The 14,681-nt window shown below is 43.3% G+C and overlaps 2 protein-coding genes across 2 annotated transcripts; both read right to left on the reverse strand.

The window, feature by feature from the left end:
- Positions 1 to 1,832: 1,832 nt before the first annotated feature.
- LOC115018833 (enteropeptidase-like) lies at positions 1,833 to 5,757 on the reverse strand. Its single transcript, XM_029448053.1, has 7 exons — positions 5,732 to 5,757; positions 2,862 to 2,981; positions 2,644 to 2,768; positions 2,419 to 2,486; positions 2,180 to 2,322; positions 2,054 to 2,104; positions 1,833 to 1,960 (listed from the first exon to the last, which is right to left on the reverse strand). The coding sequence occupies exons 2-7, from the start codon at positions 2,971 to 2,973 to the stop codon at positions 1,833 to 1,835; spliced, it is 627 nt and encodes a 208-aa protein (XP_029303913.1). The 5' UTR covers positions 2,974 to 2,981; positions 5,732 to 5,757.
- Positions 5,758 to 10,475: 4,718 nt separating this feature from the next.
- On the reverse strand, positions 10,476 to 14,675 carry LOC115019059 (macrophage colony-stimulating factor 1 receptor 2-like). Its single transcript, XM_029448388.1, has 9 exons — positions 14,589 to 14,675; positions 13,677 to 13,750; positions 12,869 to 12,957; positions 12,617 to 12,739; positions 12,025 to 12,136; positions 11,778 to 11,877; positions 11,570 to 11,696; positions 10,978 to 11,098; positions 10,476 to 10,900 (listed from the first exon to the last, which is right to left on the reverse strand). Exons 1-9 carry the CDS (start codon positions 14,669 to 14,671, stop codon positions 10,839 to 10,841), a joined length of 891 nt encoding a protein of 296 aa, XP_029304248.1. The 5' UTR covers positions 14,672 to 14,675; the 3' UTR covers positions 10,476 to 10,838.
- Between the last annotated feature and the right edge of the window lie 6 nt (positions 14,676 to 14,681).

Genomic DNA, 14,681 nt, shown 5'->3' on the forward strand with positions numbered 1-14,681 from the left:
AAGCTTTCCAAGTGGAAGTGGCTGCTCCCTCAGATGTCTTTTAAAGGTAGGGTTTTGGTTTTAAACAACCTTGTAGCATCCCAATTGTGGCACCGTCTGACCTGTGTAGACCCTCCCTCTGGCCTTTTAGCAAAACTACAGAAAGAAATGGTAGATTTTTTTTGGGACGGTCTACACTGGGTGCCACAGGGGGTGCTGTTTTTATCCAGAGAGGAGGGGGGACAGGGCCTTGTCCACCTGGCCAGCCGAACAGCCACTTTTAGACTTCAGTTTTTACAAAAATATCTTACCGGCCCGGCTGATTTGGTGTGGAGAGATGTGACCAGCTGCATTCTCAGACGTGTAAATAACCTGGGGCTGGATGCTGCTCTGTTTTTAACTGATTCTAATTTTTTAAAGTTAAATGGGCTGCCTCCATTTTATCAGGGTGTTTTTAAGTCTTGGGCCCTTTTTAATCATAAAAGGTGTCCAATGTCGGACTCTCTGCACTGGTTGTTGAAGGAGCCTTTGATTTACAGAGCCAGGCTGGACGTCAGCAGCAGCAGCACACCCAGCCTGATGGTGGCGCTCTGCAGGTCCAGAACCCTGTGCTTGCAGCAACTGGTGGATGCAGTGGGGCCGGCGCTGAGTGATGCCCGAGCCCTGGGCTTGCTGCTGGGTCTGACCTCCGCTCGAGTGGCTGAGAGGATTCTGGAGCTGTGGAGCCAGAGGCTATCGGGGAAGGAGAAGAGAATAATAAAAGACTACCGTGACGGGAAGGCTTCTCCAGACCCAGCAGACCCTTTTCCAGAGATCAACCTGAGCCCAGGGCTGGGAGAACTGACCGGTCCCCTGCTCAAGGTCACTAACCCGGCAGGACTGACGCTGCACAGAGCCGACAAAAAGACTCTATATATGAACTGTGTCAAAAGCATCCACAAGAAAGGCCTGTGCAGCAGACCCTCCACTGTGTGGAGCAACAGACTGGGAAGTGGACCAAGCCCACAGTGGGGGTCTTTTTACAAACCTCCCCTCAAAAAGCGGACAGCCGACCTCCAGTGGAGGATTTTACATGGTGCCGTCGCTTGTAACGCTTTTATCTCCGTCATTAATCCTGCTGTTTTTAACAAATGCCCTTTCTGCAACTTACGTGAGACTGTATTCCATGTTTTTACTGAGTGTAAGAGACTCACAGAGTTCTTCTCTCTTTTAACATTGGTTTTTAGTCTTTTTAACGTAGTTTTTACCGAGAGTGTTTTTATCATGGGAGCTGCCTACAAAAAAGACAACAAAGAAAAGTGGCAGCTCTTAAATTTCCTCTCGGGAGAGGCAAAAATGGCCATCTACATCAGCAGGAAAAACAGAGTTGAGAACAGAGAGGGGCAGGAGGCCAAGACAGTGTGGCTCTGCAATATCAGGGCAAGACTCTGGCTCGATTTTAGGTTTCACAAACATACCGGGGATCTCGACACTTTTAAAGAACGTTGGTGTTTTAAAAATATTATCTGCACTGTGAACAATGAATGTTTACACTTTACACAGGTTTTTATTGGATAATTTTTATATATTTATAGAATTGTTATTTATAAATATATATTTTTTGATATGATAATATGATTTTTCGTTACACTTTATGAGTAAACTGTTTGTTTTAAGAATATGTAAATAAAGTGTTTTTGAAAAATCAAAAAATCTCTCTCCCCTCTCTCTCTTCTCTCTCCTCTCTCTTTCTCCTCTCTCTCTCCTCTATTCTTTCTTCTCTCTCTCTTCTCTCTCTCTCTTCTCTCTTCTCTCTATCTCACCTCTCTCTCTCTCTCTCCTCTCTCTATCTCTCTCTCTCCTCTCTCTCTCTCTCACTCACCACAGCGAGCAGCGACTTCATCCGAGTTGTCAGGACAGTCCTCGACTCCGTCACAGAGCCGATCGATGGGGACGCACATTGATCGGTCGGCACAGGATGTCTGATGAGGAGGACACGTCGCTGAGGAGACAAAACATCTGAAGTAATTTCACTTGTTAAAGCTTTATCACATTGAAGCTCCAGTTTAGATTGTCTGCCCACCCTTTTTCTCACCTGTTGTAGGTGTGACGCTCGACGGAGCAGCTGTTGTCTTCTGTTGTTTCTCTGCATGAACATGTAACATGTTTACTCTCAATGTGACCTCACTGTGACCTCACTGTGACCTCACTGTGACCTCACCTGTGATCTGGATGCTGTTTTTGTCGATGACCAATCCTGCGTTGCCGGCCTCCTGAAGCCCCGCCCCCAGCTGCTGCGCCGCCTCCTTTAGGTCGATCAGGTGATTGAAGCAGAGGTCAAAGGTGACCGCTACACTGCCCCGACTGAGGACACACACACGCATCGATAAACAGCTGATTACTGATGCTGGATTACTGATCCTATATTATTGAGCCTGGATTATTGATCAGATATCTGACCTGAAGTATAAAACCTGACAGGACAGGAAGTGTAGTCTGAGCTCACTGTGGCGGAATGCCTCCGAGACCTGACGACCAATCAGAGGGTAGAATACAACGGATGAGAATAAATAGTCAGTGTCCTCCACACGTACATACATTGACCAATACTTCGCCTCTTACCCTGCTGTGTTTCACAATAAAAGCCTATGATCTAATTCTCAAAATAAAAGCCTGCGATCTCACCAGATGTTGGACGTCGAAGGCCAAAGACTTAAAGAGCAGACTGCTGGAGTTCTTCAGCTCTTCAGAGAAAACAACTCCTTCTGTGATCACCATCCGACCACTTAGCACTGCTGGTTCGACGGCACCTCGGCACACAAACATCAACAATATATTATGTATATTATTACATATTATCATTATATCAGTAGTTTATTAACTACAGTTTTCTCTGTGTTTACCTTCAGACTTCAGGCTGATCCATGAAAGTATAATCAGAGCGACACAAGAGACGAGAAGGAGAGAAGACACGACAGCGAGGAGAAACTCCAGAGAGGAGAGCCCGCGCTTCATACTGACCGCTGAAACACAATCAATTAATCAATTAATTAGTCAATCAACCAATTAATCAAAACTGAGTCATTGAAACATCAGGTCCAAAGTTAAAGTCTTTTCGGTATAAAATTCTTCCTGTATATCATATATATATATATATATATATATATATATATAAAAATACCTATATATATGACACATATATATGTAAATACATGTATCATATATATATATATATATATATATATATACAGTATGATATATATATATCATACTGTATATATGATATATATACCATATATATGATGTATACTATACATATATATATATATATATATATATATATATATATATATATATATATATATATATATATATCACATATATATGACACATATATATGTGATATATATTAAGAGACCACTGCAAAATGATCAGTTTCTCTGGCTTTACTATTTATAGGTTTATCTGTTTGAGTAAAATTAACATTTTTTGTTTTATTCTATAAACTACTGACAACATTTCTCCCAAAAATATTGTTATTTAGAGAATTTATTTGCAGAAAATTACAACTGGTCAAAATAACAAAAGAAATGCAGTGTTTTCAGACCTCAAATAATGCAAAGAAAACAAGTTCATACTCATTTTTAAACAACACAATACTAATGTTTTAAATTAGGAAGAGCTCAGAAATTAATATTTGGTGGAATAACCCTGATGTTCAGTCACAGCGTTCATGTGTCTTGGCGTGCTCTCCACCAGTCTGCACGTTGCTGTTCGGTGACTTTAAGTCACTCCTGGTACAAACATTCAAGCAGCTAGGCTTGTTTGATGGCTTGTGACCATCCATCTTCCTCTTCATCACATTCCAGAGGTTTTTAATGGGGTTCAGGTCTGGAGATTGGGCTGGCCATGACAGGGTCTCGATCTGGTGATCCTCCATCCACACCTTGATTGACCAGGCTGTGTGGCGTGGAGCATTGTCTTGCTGGATAAACCAATCCTCAGAGATAGGGAACATCGTCAGAGCAGAAGGAAGCAAGAATTCTTCCAGGACAACCTTGTAGGTGGTTTGATTCATGCGTCCTTCACAAAGACACATCTGCCCTATTCCAGCCTCGCTGAAGCACCCAGATCATCACCGATCCTCCACCAGATGTCACAGTGGGTGGGAGAAACTGTGGCTCGTAGGCCTCTCCAGGTCTCCGTCTAACCATTAGACGACCAGGTGTTGGGCAAAGCTGAACATTGGACTTACCAGAGAAGATGACCTAATCCAGTCCTCTACGGTACAATCCTTATAGTCTTTTGCAAACCTCAGCCTGCTCTTCTTTGCTTCTCATTGATGAAGAGCTTTTTTCTATCTTTGCCTGACTTCAGCCCGGCCCCGAGGAGCCTGTTGAAACCGTCCTCGCCGTGCACTTCACCCCAGCTGCCGTTTGCCATTCTTTCTGTAGGTCACTTGATGTCATCCTACGGTTGTTGAGGGACATTCGAATGAGTTGCCAGTCATCCCGGTCAGTGGACAGTCGTTTTCTTCCTCTGTAGCTTTGTTGTCCCCAATGTCTGCTGCTGGACCTTGCTCTTATGAACCTCCGTCTTTGAAATTTTAAGGATGGAAGCAACCTGACGCTCACCGTATCCCTCTGCCAGTAAAGCCAGAATTTAAACCTTCTTTTCCTTCTCAAAACTTTTCTTTTCAACTCTTTTGGCATGGTCAATAAGGCGCGACAAAAAGTTAACGCAGATTAATCGCGCTCTTTGATGCTCCATGACCCATTACGTCAACCGACACGGCGCAGCCACAACAGCCTCGTCAACATGATGGAAGCAGACGTTACTTGGTCCAGTGAATGGAAAGTTTACATTTAATAAACTCCCGGATGCTCCTTTCTATGCAATTCCTGCAGCAAAGAATGTTCAAACCATCGGAGAACTTCAAGCCTGATATATATCTATATATCTATAGATATATAGATATATATTTCACCTCAACGCAAAGCACTTAGCAGCTAGCTCGGAGCTAGATAGCACCGCCGCTGATGCTAAAGTGAGCGACCTGTCTCGCCATCTCTTGATCAGGCGTTCAGACGCAGAATGAGTTGGTCTACCTGAGACACATTAACATCGGTCTACCTGAGACACATTAACATCGGTCTACCTGAGACACATTAACATCGGTCTACCTGAGACACATTAACAACTCCATCAGGAAATGTATTGCAATGGACTGCAGGTGGTAGAGGACAGGGGGCTAACAGAGGCTTCACACATGGCATCACATGACACAACTTTAAACATGTTGTTTATTGTGCAATGAAAGATGTTATGCCCGATTTTAGCACTTTATGTCAAACTGTTGGTCTGTGTGGTCTAAGATAATTGTAGCCAACAAGATATTGGAGAAATAGTATTGAAATAAAAGACATGTTAACCATTTGAATATTTTGAAATGCTTCTCACAGCAAATATTGATAAATGCGATTAATTTAGATTAATTAATCACAAAGCATGTAATTAATTAGATTACTTTTTTAATCGCTTGACAGCCCTAATATATATATATATATATGGTTATATATGCTATATAAATACATTTGATTGGATTTAAATTTGATATATCATATTTTCACACAGAATGAGGATTACAGCAGAAACTTCATGAACTGTTGTTTCAAATCGGAGCAGAAAACCTTTGAGCCTATAACGTTAGAACTGAAAGGTTCTTCACTAAACATGAAGATCTATGTTTCCTGTTAACAGAGAACAGACTCACCTGTACCTGCTGCAGACTAATGGAGCTGCTAATGATCGAGCGCTGTACAGCTGCGCTCAAAGTTCAAACTACTTCAACTTTGACCTCGATTGCTGCTGACCTTTCAAAACTCGAACACTATATTAATATTATATAATATTGCCTTTTTTTAAAATACTGAAAGTACGAAAAGTAAAAGTATTCATTCTGCATAATAATATATATTATATTATTGTATTATCATGTTTGATGCAGTAATGTGTTCATCATTATTTAATTACTCTAATCTATAATAATACATAATTTATTAGTTATTATATTTTGGATGAATAATCAGAATCTGAAGTTGTCAGTTTGATGCAGTAAAGGTAAAAGCAGCAGGAAACCTTAAAATTGTACTTCAACCTGGTAAAATCTCATTATCATAAAACAATAATAGATCAAGTATATAAATGTTAAAAATGAAACTCAGCTTCCTGCTTGTTGTTTATCTCAGAGTGAAGTCCAGCAGCAGTAAACTGTCAGGTAATCTGTGCTGAGGCCACGCCCCCCCCTCTCACATGGCAGGTAACACCGCTCCTCCCTTCACTGGTCGCTGCTTGAATCTGCTCCAAACTCTGGTGCTGGTCCATCGTGCTGTGAGTGGATCATCTTCCTACATCCAGGACACGCTCAAATAAAACCTGTTTGCTGTCCTGCTCCAACATGATGGAACGAGCTGATTGATGTCAGGTCAGCAGGAAGTCTTAGCACTGAAAACAAACCTGTTTAAACTGCAGCTCGGACAATGAAGAGAATAAAAATAATTCTGTTCTTTGTATGTTGCACTTATATTGGTTTGGCTTATTTGTAGCTAATATTTGAAGTTATTGTTCTGCACTTAAAGGATTTCTGTCACGGTTCGGTGAAGGTGAGGACCCAATTGCAGGACGCAGATGATGATTCTAACCAAAAGAGAGCTTTATTGACAAAAGCTAATAAACATACAGAAATACAAAGTAACAAAACAACACAAACCAATCAGGGGACGAGCAGGACACGAACAGACTGAGCAGAACACGAACAGGCAGACATGGGCAGGTAACAAACACGTAACATGAAATGACAATCCCACAAAACACACTGGGGCAGACAGGGCTAAACACACAGACACCAAACGAGGGAACAAGACACAGCTGGGGAGAAAGGCAGAAACACAAGGGCAGAGTAAATGGACACAGGAGGAACCAGGAAGTACAACTAGACATGACATAAGGGGGAGTAAACACTTCAAAATAAAACAGGATATACAAAAATCCAGACCGTAACAATTTCACCTGTTTGAAGCTAATGTACCTAAAGGATTCTTAATGTTCAGAGTTGTACCTGCAGGATTCTTAATGTTCAGAGTTGTATCCTCAGGATTGTTTGCACTTATTGTCGTTTTGGACAAAAGCGTCAGCTAAAAAAGCGAGGGGCCAGACTAAGAAGCGAACGCCTGGTGGCCGGGTTTGCCACGGAGCCCGGTCGGGCACAACCCGAAGAAGCTACGTGGTGCCTCCCATCCATCCATCCTGTGGGCTCACCACTCATGGGAAAAACCGCTGGGGTCGGGTGCGCTGTCACACGAGTGGCAGTGATGGTCAGGGACCTCGACGGACCAGACCCGGGCAGCAGAGGCTGGCTCTGGGGACGTGGAACGTCACCTCTCTGTGGGGGAAGGAGCCGGAACTAGTGCGGGAGGTGGATCGCTACCAGTTGGATCTGGTGGGGCTTACCTCCACGCACAGTCTTGGCTCTGGAACCGTACTCCTGGATAGGGGTTGGACTCTATTCTTCTCCGCAGTTGCCCAAGGTGTGAGGCGTCGGGCCGGGGTGGGGATACTCACTAGCCCCCGGCTGAGCGCTGCTACGTTGGAGTTTACCCCGGTGGACGAGAGGGTCGCCTCCCTACGCCTTTGGGTTATGGGGGGGAAAACTCTGACTGTTGTTTGTGCCTATGCCCCAAACCGCATTTCTGAGTATTCGGCCTTCTTGGAGACCCTGAATGGAGCCCTGCAGGGGGCTCCAGTAGGGGACTCTGTAGTCTTGCTGGGAGACTTCAACGCACACGTGGGAAACGATGGAGACACCTGGAGAGGCGTGATTGGGAGGAAGGGCCTCCCTGATCTAAACCCGAACGGTCGTATGTTGTTGGACTTCTGTGCTAGTCATGGAATGGCCATAAGAAACACCATGTTCGAACATAAGGATGCTCATAAGTGCACGTGGTACCAGAGCACCCTAGGCCAAAGGTCAATGATCGATTCGTATCATCTGATCTGAGGCCGCATGTTTTGGACACTCGGGTGAAGAGAGGGGCGGAGCTGTCAACTGATCACCATCTGGTGGTGAGTTGGATCAAGGGGTGGGGGAAGACTCTGGACAGACCTGGTAAACCCAAACGGGTAGTGCGGGTGAACTGGGAACGTCTGGAGGAAGCCCCTGTCCTGGGGATCTTTAACTCACACCTCCGGCTGAGCTTTTCAGCCATCCCTGTGGAGGTTGGGGGCATTGAACCTGAGTGGGCGATGTTCAAAACCTCTATTGCTGAAGCTGCGGTGATGAGCTGTGGTCTCAAGGTCTTAGGTGCCTCAAGGGGCGGTAACCCTCAAACACCGCGGTGGACAGGGAAGCCGTCCGACTGAAGAAAGAGTCCTTCCGGGTTATCGTCAATTTCCCTGATGGAAGTCACTGAGGTAGTCAAACAACTCCACAGTGGCAAAGCCGCAGGGGTTGATGAGATCCGTCCAGAAATGCTGAAGGCTTTGGGTGTTGAGGGGCTGTCTTGGTTGACACGCCTCGTCAACACTGCGTGGAAGTCTGGGACAGTGCCTAGGGGTTGGCAGACCGGGGTGGTGGTTCCCCTATTTAAAAAGGGGGACCAGAGAGTGTGTGCCAACTATAGGGGTATCACACTTCTCAGCCTCCCTGGTAAAGTCTACTCCAAGGTACTGGAAAGGAGGGTTCGGCCGGTAGTCGAACCTCTGATTGAAGAGGAACAATGCGGATTCCGTCCTGGTCGTGGAATAACAGACCAACTCTTTACTCTCGCAAGGATCCTGGAGGGGGCCTGGGAGTACGCCCATCCGGTCTACATGTGTTTTGTGGATCTGGAGAAGGCGTATGACCGGGTCCCCCAGGTGATACTGTGGGAGGTGCTGCGGAGGTGCTGCGGGAGTATGGGGTGAGGGGGTCACTTTTGAGGGCCATCCAATCCCTGTACGCCCAAAGCGAGAGTTGTGTCCGGATACTCGGCAGTAAGTCGGACTCGTTTCCAGTGAATGTTGGCCTCCACCAGGGCTGCGCTTTATCACCAATCCTGTTCGTGATTTTCATGGATAGGATATCGAGGCATAGTCGTGGAGGAGAGGAGTTGCAGTTCGGTGACCTGAGGATCTCATCGCTACTCTTTACAGATGATGTGGTTACTTATGGCATCATCGGTCTCTGACCTTCAACAGTCACTGGATCGGTTCGCAGCCAAGTGTGCAGCGGTTGGGATGAGTATCAGCACCTCTAAATCTGAGGCCATGGCTCTCAGCAGGAAACCGGTGGATTGCCTACTCCGGGTAGGGAATGAACCATTACCCCAAGTGAAGGAGTTCAAGTACCTCGGGGTCTTGTTTGCGAGTGAGGGCACGATGAAGTGAGAGATTGGCCGAGGGAATCGGTGCAGCGGGGGCGGTATTACAGTCACTTTACCGCACCGTTGTGACGAAAAGAGAGCTGAGCCAGAAGGCAAAGCTCTCAATATACCGGTCGATCTTCGTTCCTACCCTCACCTATGGTCATAAAGGCTGGGTCATGACCGAAAGAACGAGATCACGGGTACAAGCGGCCAAAATGGGTTTTCTCAGACGGGTGACTGGTGTCTCCCTTAGAGATAGGGTGAGAAGCTCAGCCATCCGTGAGAGACTCGGAGTAGAGCCGATGCTCCTTTACGTTGAAAGGAGCCAGTTGAGGTGGTTCGGGCATCTAGTAAGGATGCCACCTGGGCGCCTCCCTAGGGAGGTGTTCCAGGCACGTCCAGCTGGGAGGAGACCCCGGGGAAGACCCAGGACTCGGTGGAGAGATTATATCTCCTCACTGGCCTGGTAACGCCTTAGGATCCCCCAGTCGGAGCTGGAGGATGTGGCCCGGAGAAGGGAAGATTGGGGTTCCTTACTGGAGCTGCTGCCCCCGCGACCCGATCCCGGATAAGCGGTAGACGATGGATTGATGGATGGATGACGTCAGCTAAATGAACTGTAATGTAATGTAATTTATATATTTATCCCTTTATCTTTCCTTATTCATTTGCTCTTCCTTCTTGTAAATCTATACTTCCACATTTTTTATTTACTTATTTATTCTTTTATTTATTTTTATCTACATATTTTCACATTTATTTTCTTATGCTTTTACAGATATAATCTTTCAATAGATCATTAGTATACAAACGTGTACTAAATGGTTTATAACAGACTATACAGTAGTAACATATATATATATATATATATATATATATATATATATATATATATATATATATATATATATAAGGACATGTTTAAACCTCAGTATTTGCTGTTACACTTGTATTTATTAATAAATATATTAATATCAACTACATCATAATCTATTATTAACAATTTATTTAATTTTGTATACTGATTATTAATTATAAAAGGTACATTTCCTCCTAATCTCTCATTAAAAATAAAGAATATGTTATATGAAGATGAATAAGAAAACAATCTCAGTCTGCTGTTAGTGAGAATTTAATTTTACGCTTTAAAAGTACAAAATATAAAAGTTACAGTTCTGATCAATCACAGAGGAGAAAGTTTAATGAAAAGATTACAGATTGTAGGAAAAACAATAAAACTTGGTTAAATCGAACACTTCAACACTAAATCAGTAAAATAAAAATCAGAGATAAACCTGATGAAACCGATGGAGACTTTAAAACAAAGTTTCCTCAGAGTTTGGTTAGGTTGGTGATTAGTTTGGTTGGCGGGAGTGTTTAGACTCATGGCGTCAGTATTTGTATAATCAGCTGCATGTGTTCAATTTTAAACGAGAGCAGAGACAACACGAGATGCTGAAACACATTCTGATTGGTCGATCAGGACAGCTGGTAGATGTTCTTCATCATCGGCTCGTCCTCGTCATCGTCGTCATGGCGCTCTGAGAGGATCAAAGGGAGGCAGAGTCAGATTTATACAGACAAGCTGTCTCTTAGCAACAGCTGGTGGTTTAATTACCTTCTTCTTCTTCTCCTCTCTTCAGCGAGACCTCCTCCTCCTCCGCCTCTTCTTCTTCTTCTTCTTCTTCTTCTTCTTCTTCTTCTTCTTCTCTGCACTCATCGATGTTCCTGTACGTCGACTGTGGAGAGAAGAGGAAGAAAGGCGATGTGTTCAGGTCAAAGATATAAAATATAAAAGATTTTTGGTTGGTTTGGTGAGTATTTATATTATCTACAAATACGAGATATTATCTCAAGGTACGAGATATTATTGTAACGGATGTAATATTATCTCCACATGCAAGAAAATATCTCAACGTGCGAGAAAATATCTCAACATACAAGATATTATCTCCATGTACGAGATAATACCTCATTGTACGAGTTACTATTTTCACGTATGAGATAATATCTCATTGTACGAGATAATATCTCATCGTACGAGATAATATCTCATGGTACGAGTTATCTTCACGTACGAGATTATATCTCATCGTACAAGTTATTATCTTCATGTACGAGATATCATACTACTAAATACAGGATTCTGTGATTTATTTAAATTCTTTAAAAAGGACACAGAGTTGATTGGTCTGGTGAAAGTATCTCACCTGCTCGCTGTGATGTGGCGACGTCCCATTGGACGAGGGTAGGAGCCTATTAATGAGCTCACCGATCATCTTAAAGGTTGGTCTGTCTGTGGGCTCCAAGCTCCAGCAGAGCGTCATCAGCTGATAGCTGAGAGATTCAAAATAACTTTATCAGCTGATACTTGAGAGATTCTAAATAACTTTATAACACTTAAATAAATCTGCTCACATCTCTGCCGGAGCGAAGTCTGGCTTCTCCATGTGGCGGCCATCTTGGATCATCTTGTAGAAGTTGGTATCCACGGCAATGTTTGGGTATGGACTCTTACCTGAATACGTAGACACACAGTCAGAGCTCGTCCAATTAGAGAGCTTCAGACGGACTACGTTTACAGACATTTTATTCAATTTGAATGTGATGTGACGTCACAGTCAACCATCAGAACTGTGATGTGATTGGACGTTGTCATGGTTACCCAGAGAGAAGGTCTCCCACAGGAAGACGCCGTAGGACCAGACGTCGCTCTGCACGGTGTAAACACACTGAAAGATGCTCTCTGGAGCCATCCACTTCACCGGGAGACGAGCCTGTCACAATAAAACACAGGAACATGTCAAAATAAAAGTCTGCATAGTGTACGGTGTAGTGTACATAGATATTAATGAGATGCTAATTTTGACTAGTGTAAAACATGTTTAAAATTAAATTTACTTAAAGAAATCATGAATAACTGACTCGTTAGTCCTTTACTAAAACTGAACGCTGAACAACACAGGTAGCCCCGGCCTAAAGCAGACGCTGCTTCATCGTCTGTTTCACTCTGATAGGACAGAAGTTACTAAATGACATCATGTGTTGAAGAAGACTTCAACTACAGATTGAGACATAAACTCATCAGGTAATATTTACTGAGATAATAAATCAAGAGATAAGTAGAAACATTTTCTCATAGACTTCTATACAGTGAGAGGAGTCGCCCCTGCTGGACACCAGAGAGACTGCAGGTTTAAGATTCTACAGACCCGGAGGTCTCTGCCTGGATTTAACTCTTTGCAGGTAAAACTAACATTTCCCTGCACGATGTAGTTGTCGTCGTTGCGGATGTCTCTGGCCAATCCGAAGTCACAGATCTTTGCAACACGACGATCTGTCAGAAGGACGTTTCTCGCTGCTACGTCTCTGTGGATACACTGACAGACAGACAGACAAGCAGGCAGACAGGCAGGCCGACAGACAGGCAGGGAGACAGAAAAACAGACAGTTAAAAGAGTTTTATTGCTGATAATAAACTGATAATTTCAGGTAGTTTATGTTCTTACATTCCTGCTGGACAGGAAGTCCAGACCCTGAGACACCTGGTGGGAAAACCTGATGAGGTCCCCAACAGAGACACTGTCTGTCTGCACACCTGAGAGACAGACAGACAGAGAGACAGGCAGAGAGACAGATAGTTAGACAGGTCTGACCTACAGGTGAGTTGAGTCAAATGTTGGTGATTACAAAGTGGTTACATGCAGATATAAAAAGTTAAATGTCGAATATAACTTTCATTGTGTTTTTGTTTTCTTTGGGCTTCACTCAGTATGGGTCAAAAACGCCATCTTTTTGCAGGAAGTTGTTTCTGATTGGTTCTTGTTTGCCAATCCGATAAAAGCACATTGCTCTGAGCGACCAGCCGCCCGGGCCGAGGCGCATTATGCCGAGCGTAAAGCCTGTTTAGCAGCTCAATGTCAAACCTTACAGCGGATGTAGGTGCAGCTGTGGCTCAGGAGGTAGAGAGGTCGTCTAGCAGTAGGCGGGTTGGTGGTTAGATCCCTGCAGTCAAAGTGTCCTTGGGCAAGATACTGATTGTTCCCAATGGCCGACGTGTGTGAATGAGTGAATGAGTGAGTGAGTGTGTGAATGGTTATCCCTACTGACAAGCTGATGTGCGCCTTGTAAGGACTCTATTTGATGTGTGTGAATGCTGACATGTGTTGTAAAGCACATTGAGTGATAGCAAAGATTGGAAAAGCGCTTTATAAATGCAGTCCATTTATCAGAAAAGTAATCAAACGTAATAACTTACTTTATAATTACATTTTCTACGGGGTCAATAATCTTTAACTTGTGTGTGCAAGTTGTTACCTGATAGTTTTGGTCCTGGACTCGGCGCCGGCTGCATCTCCTGATACTCCGAACAGCAGGAGATCCCGCTGTCGCTGCAACACAAACCGTGATGTTAACCTCCGCTAGGTAATCTGATTACATGCAGCACAGGAAGTACATGAGTATCAAAGGAGAAAGCAGTTATAAAAGAAGTATCTGACATTGGGCTGAACTAAAGCTGATTTTCATTATTACAAAGCAGAAAATATCACGATTACCTGAAGATGACGTCAACCATTTAAATTTTAATATTTAATAGGTGGAAATGTTCTTCTACAAAATCTTTATTATTATTCCCAGGTCGAGTTATTTTGGCAGATTTTTTCTAACTAACTAACATTTGTACATTTCTCATTCACACCTTTCATACTTTCAGAAATAGTCAACATTTTCTGGGAAATATTTTCCAATCTGATGACTGAAAAATGTTCAGTCATGTGTTTCATTTTTCAACTCCTCATATTTTCATACATTATTGGTATTATTCACTCATAATTGCCAATTTACTAAGTGTTCCACTTCTGCATCTTCTTCCTACAGATTAAAGCAGAAATGCAGCATAAACAGTTTTTTTCACAGGGCAACTTCTCTTCGTTTACTTCTCTAGTTAATAATTATATTTCTACATGTACGTTGAATATTCTTCATATTCTTCACTTTATCTTTTTCTTTGCTGATGATGCCGCTTTGTTATAACATTAACGTTCATTTCTGGGTTAGAGTTTATTCTGAATTAGATAATATTTCAAATTACTTTAGATTGAGCAAAATGTCAATGAACCAAAGTTCAGGCTCCGTAATTTCTCTTTTTTAACCTTCAATGGCTGTAAAACGCCGTAAAACTCTGTTAAACATTTCATTACAGTTTCTTTCAGGAGAAAATTGTCCCACCTCCGGAGCCTGGCGTGCTGGGTGGCCATGTTTTTATAGAAGGCCTCACCCTCCACTTCGTCCACGCTCAAAACGCACGCCATGAAGTCGTGA

This window comes from Cottoperca gobio, chromosome 14, assembly GCF_900634415.1.
Source record: "Cottoperca gobio chromosome 14, fCotGob3.1, whole genome shotgun sequence".
Lineage (NCBI taxonomy): Eukaryota > Metazoa > Chordata > Actinopteri > Perciformes > Bovichtidae > Cottoperca > Cottoperca gobio.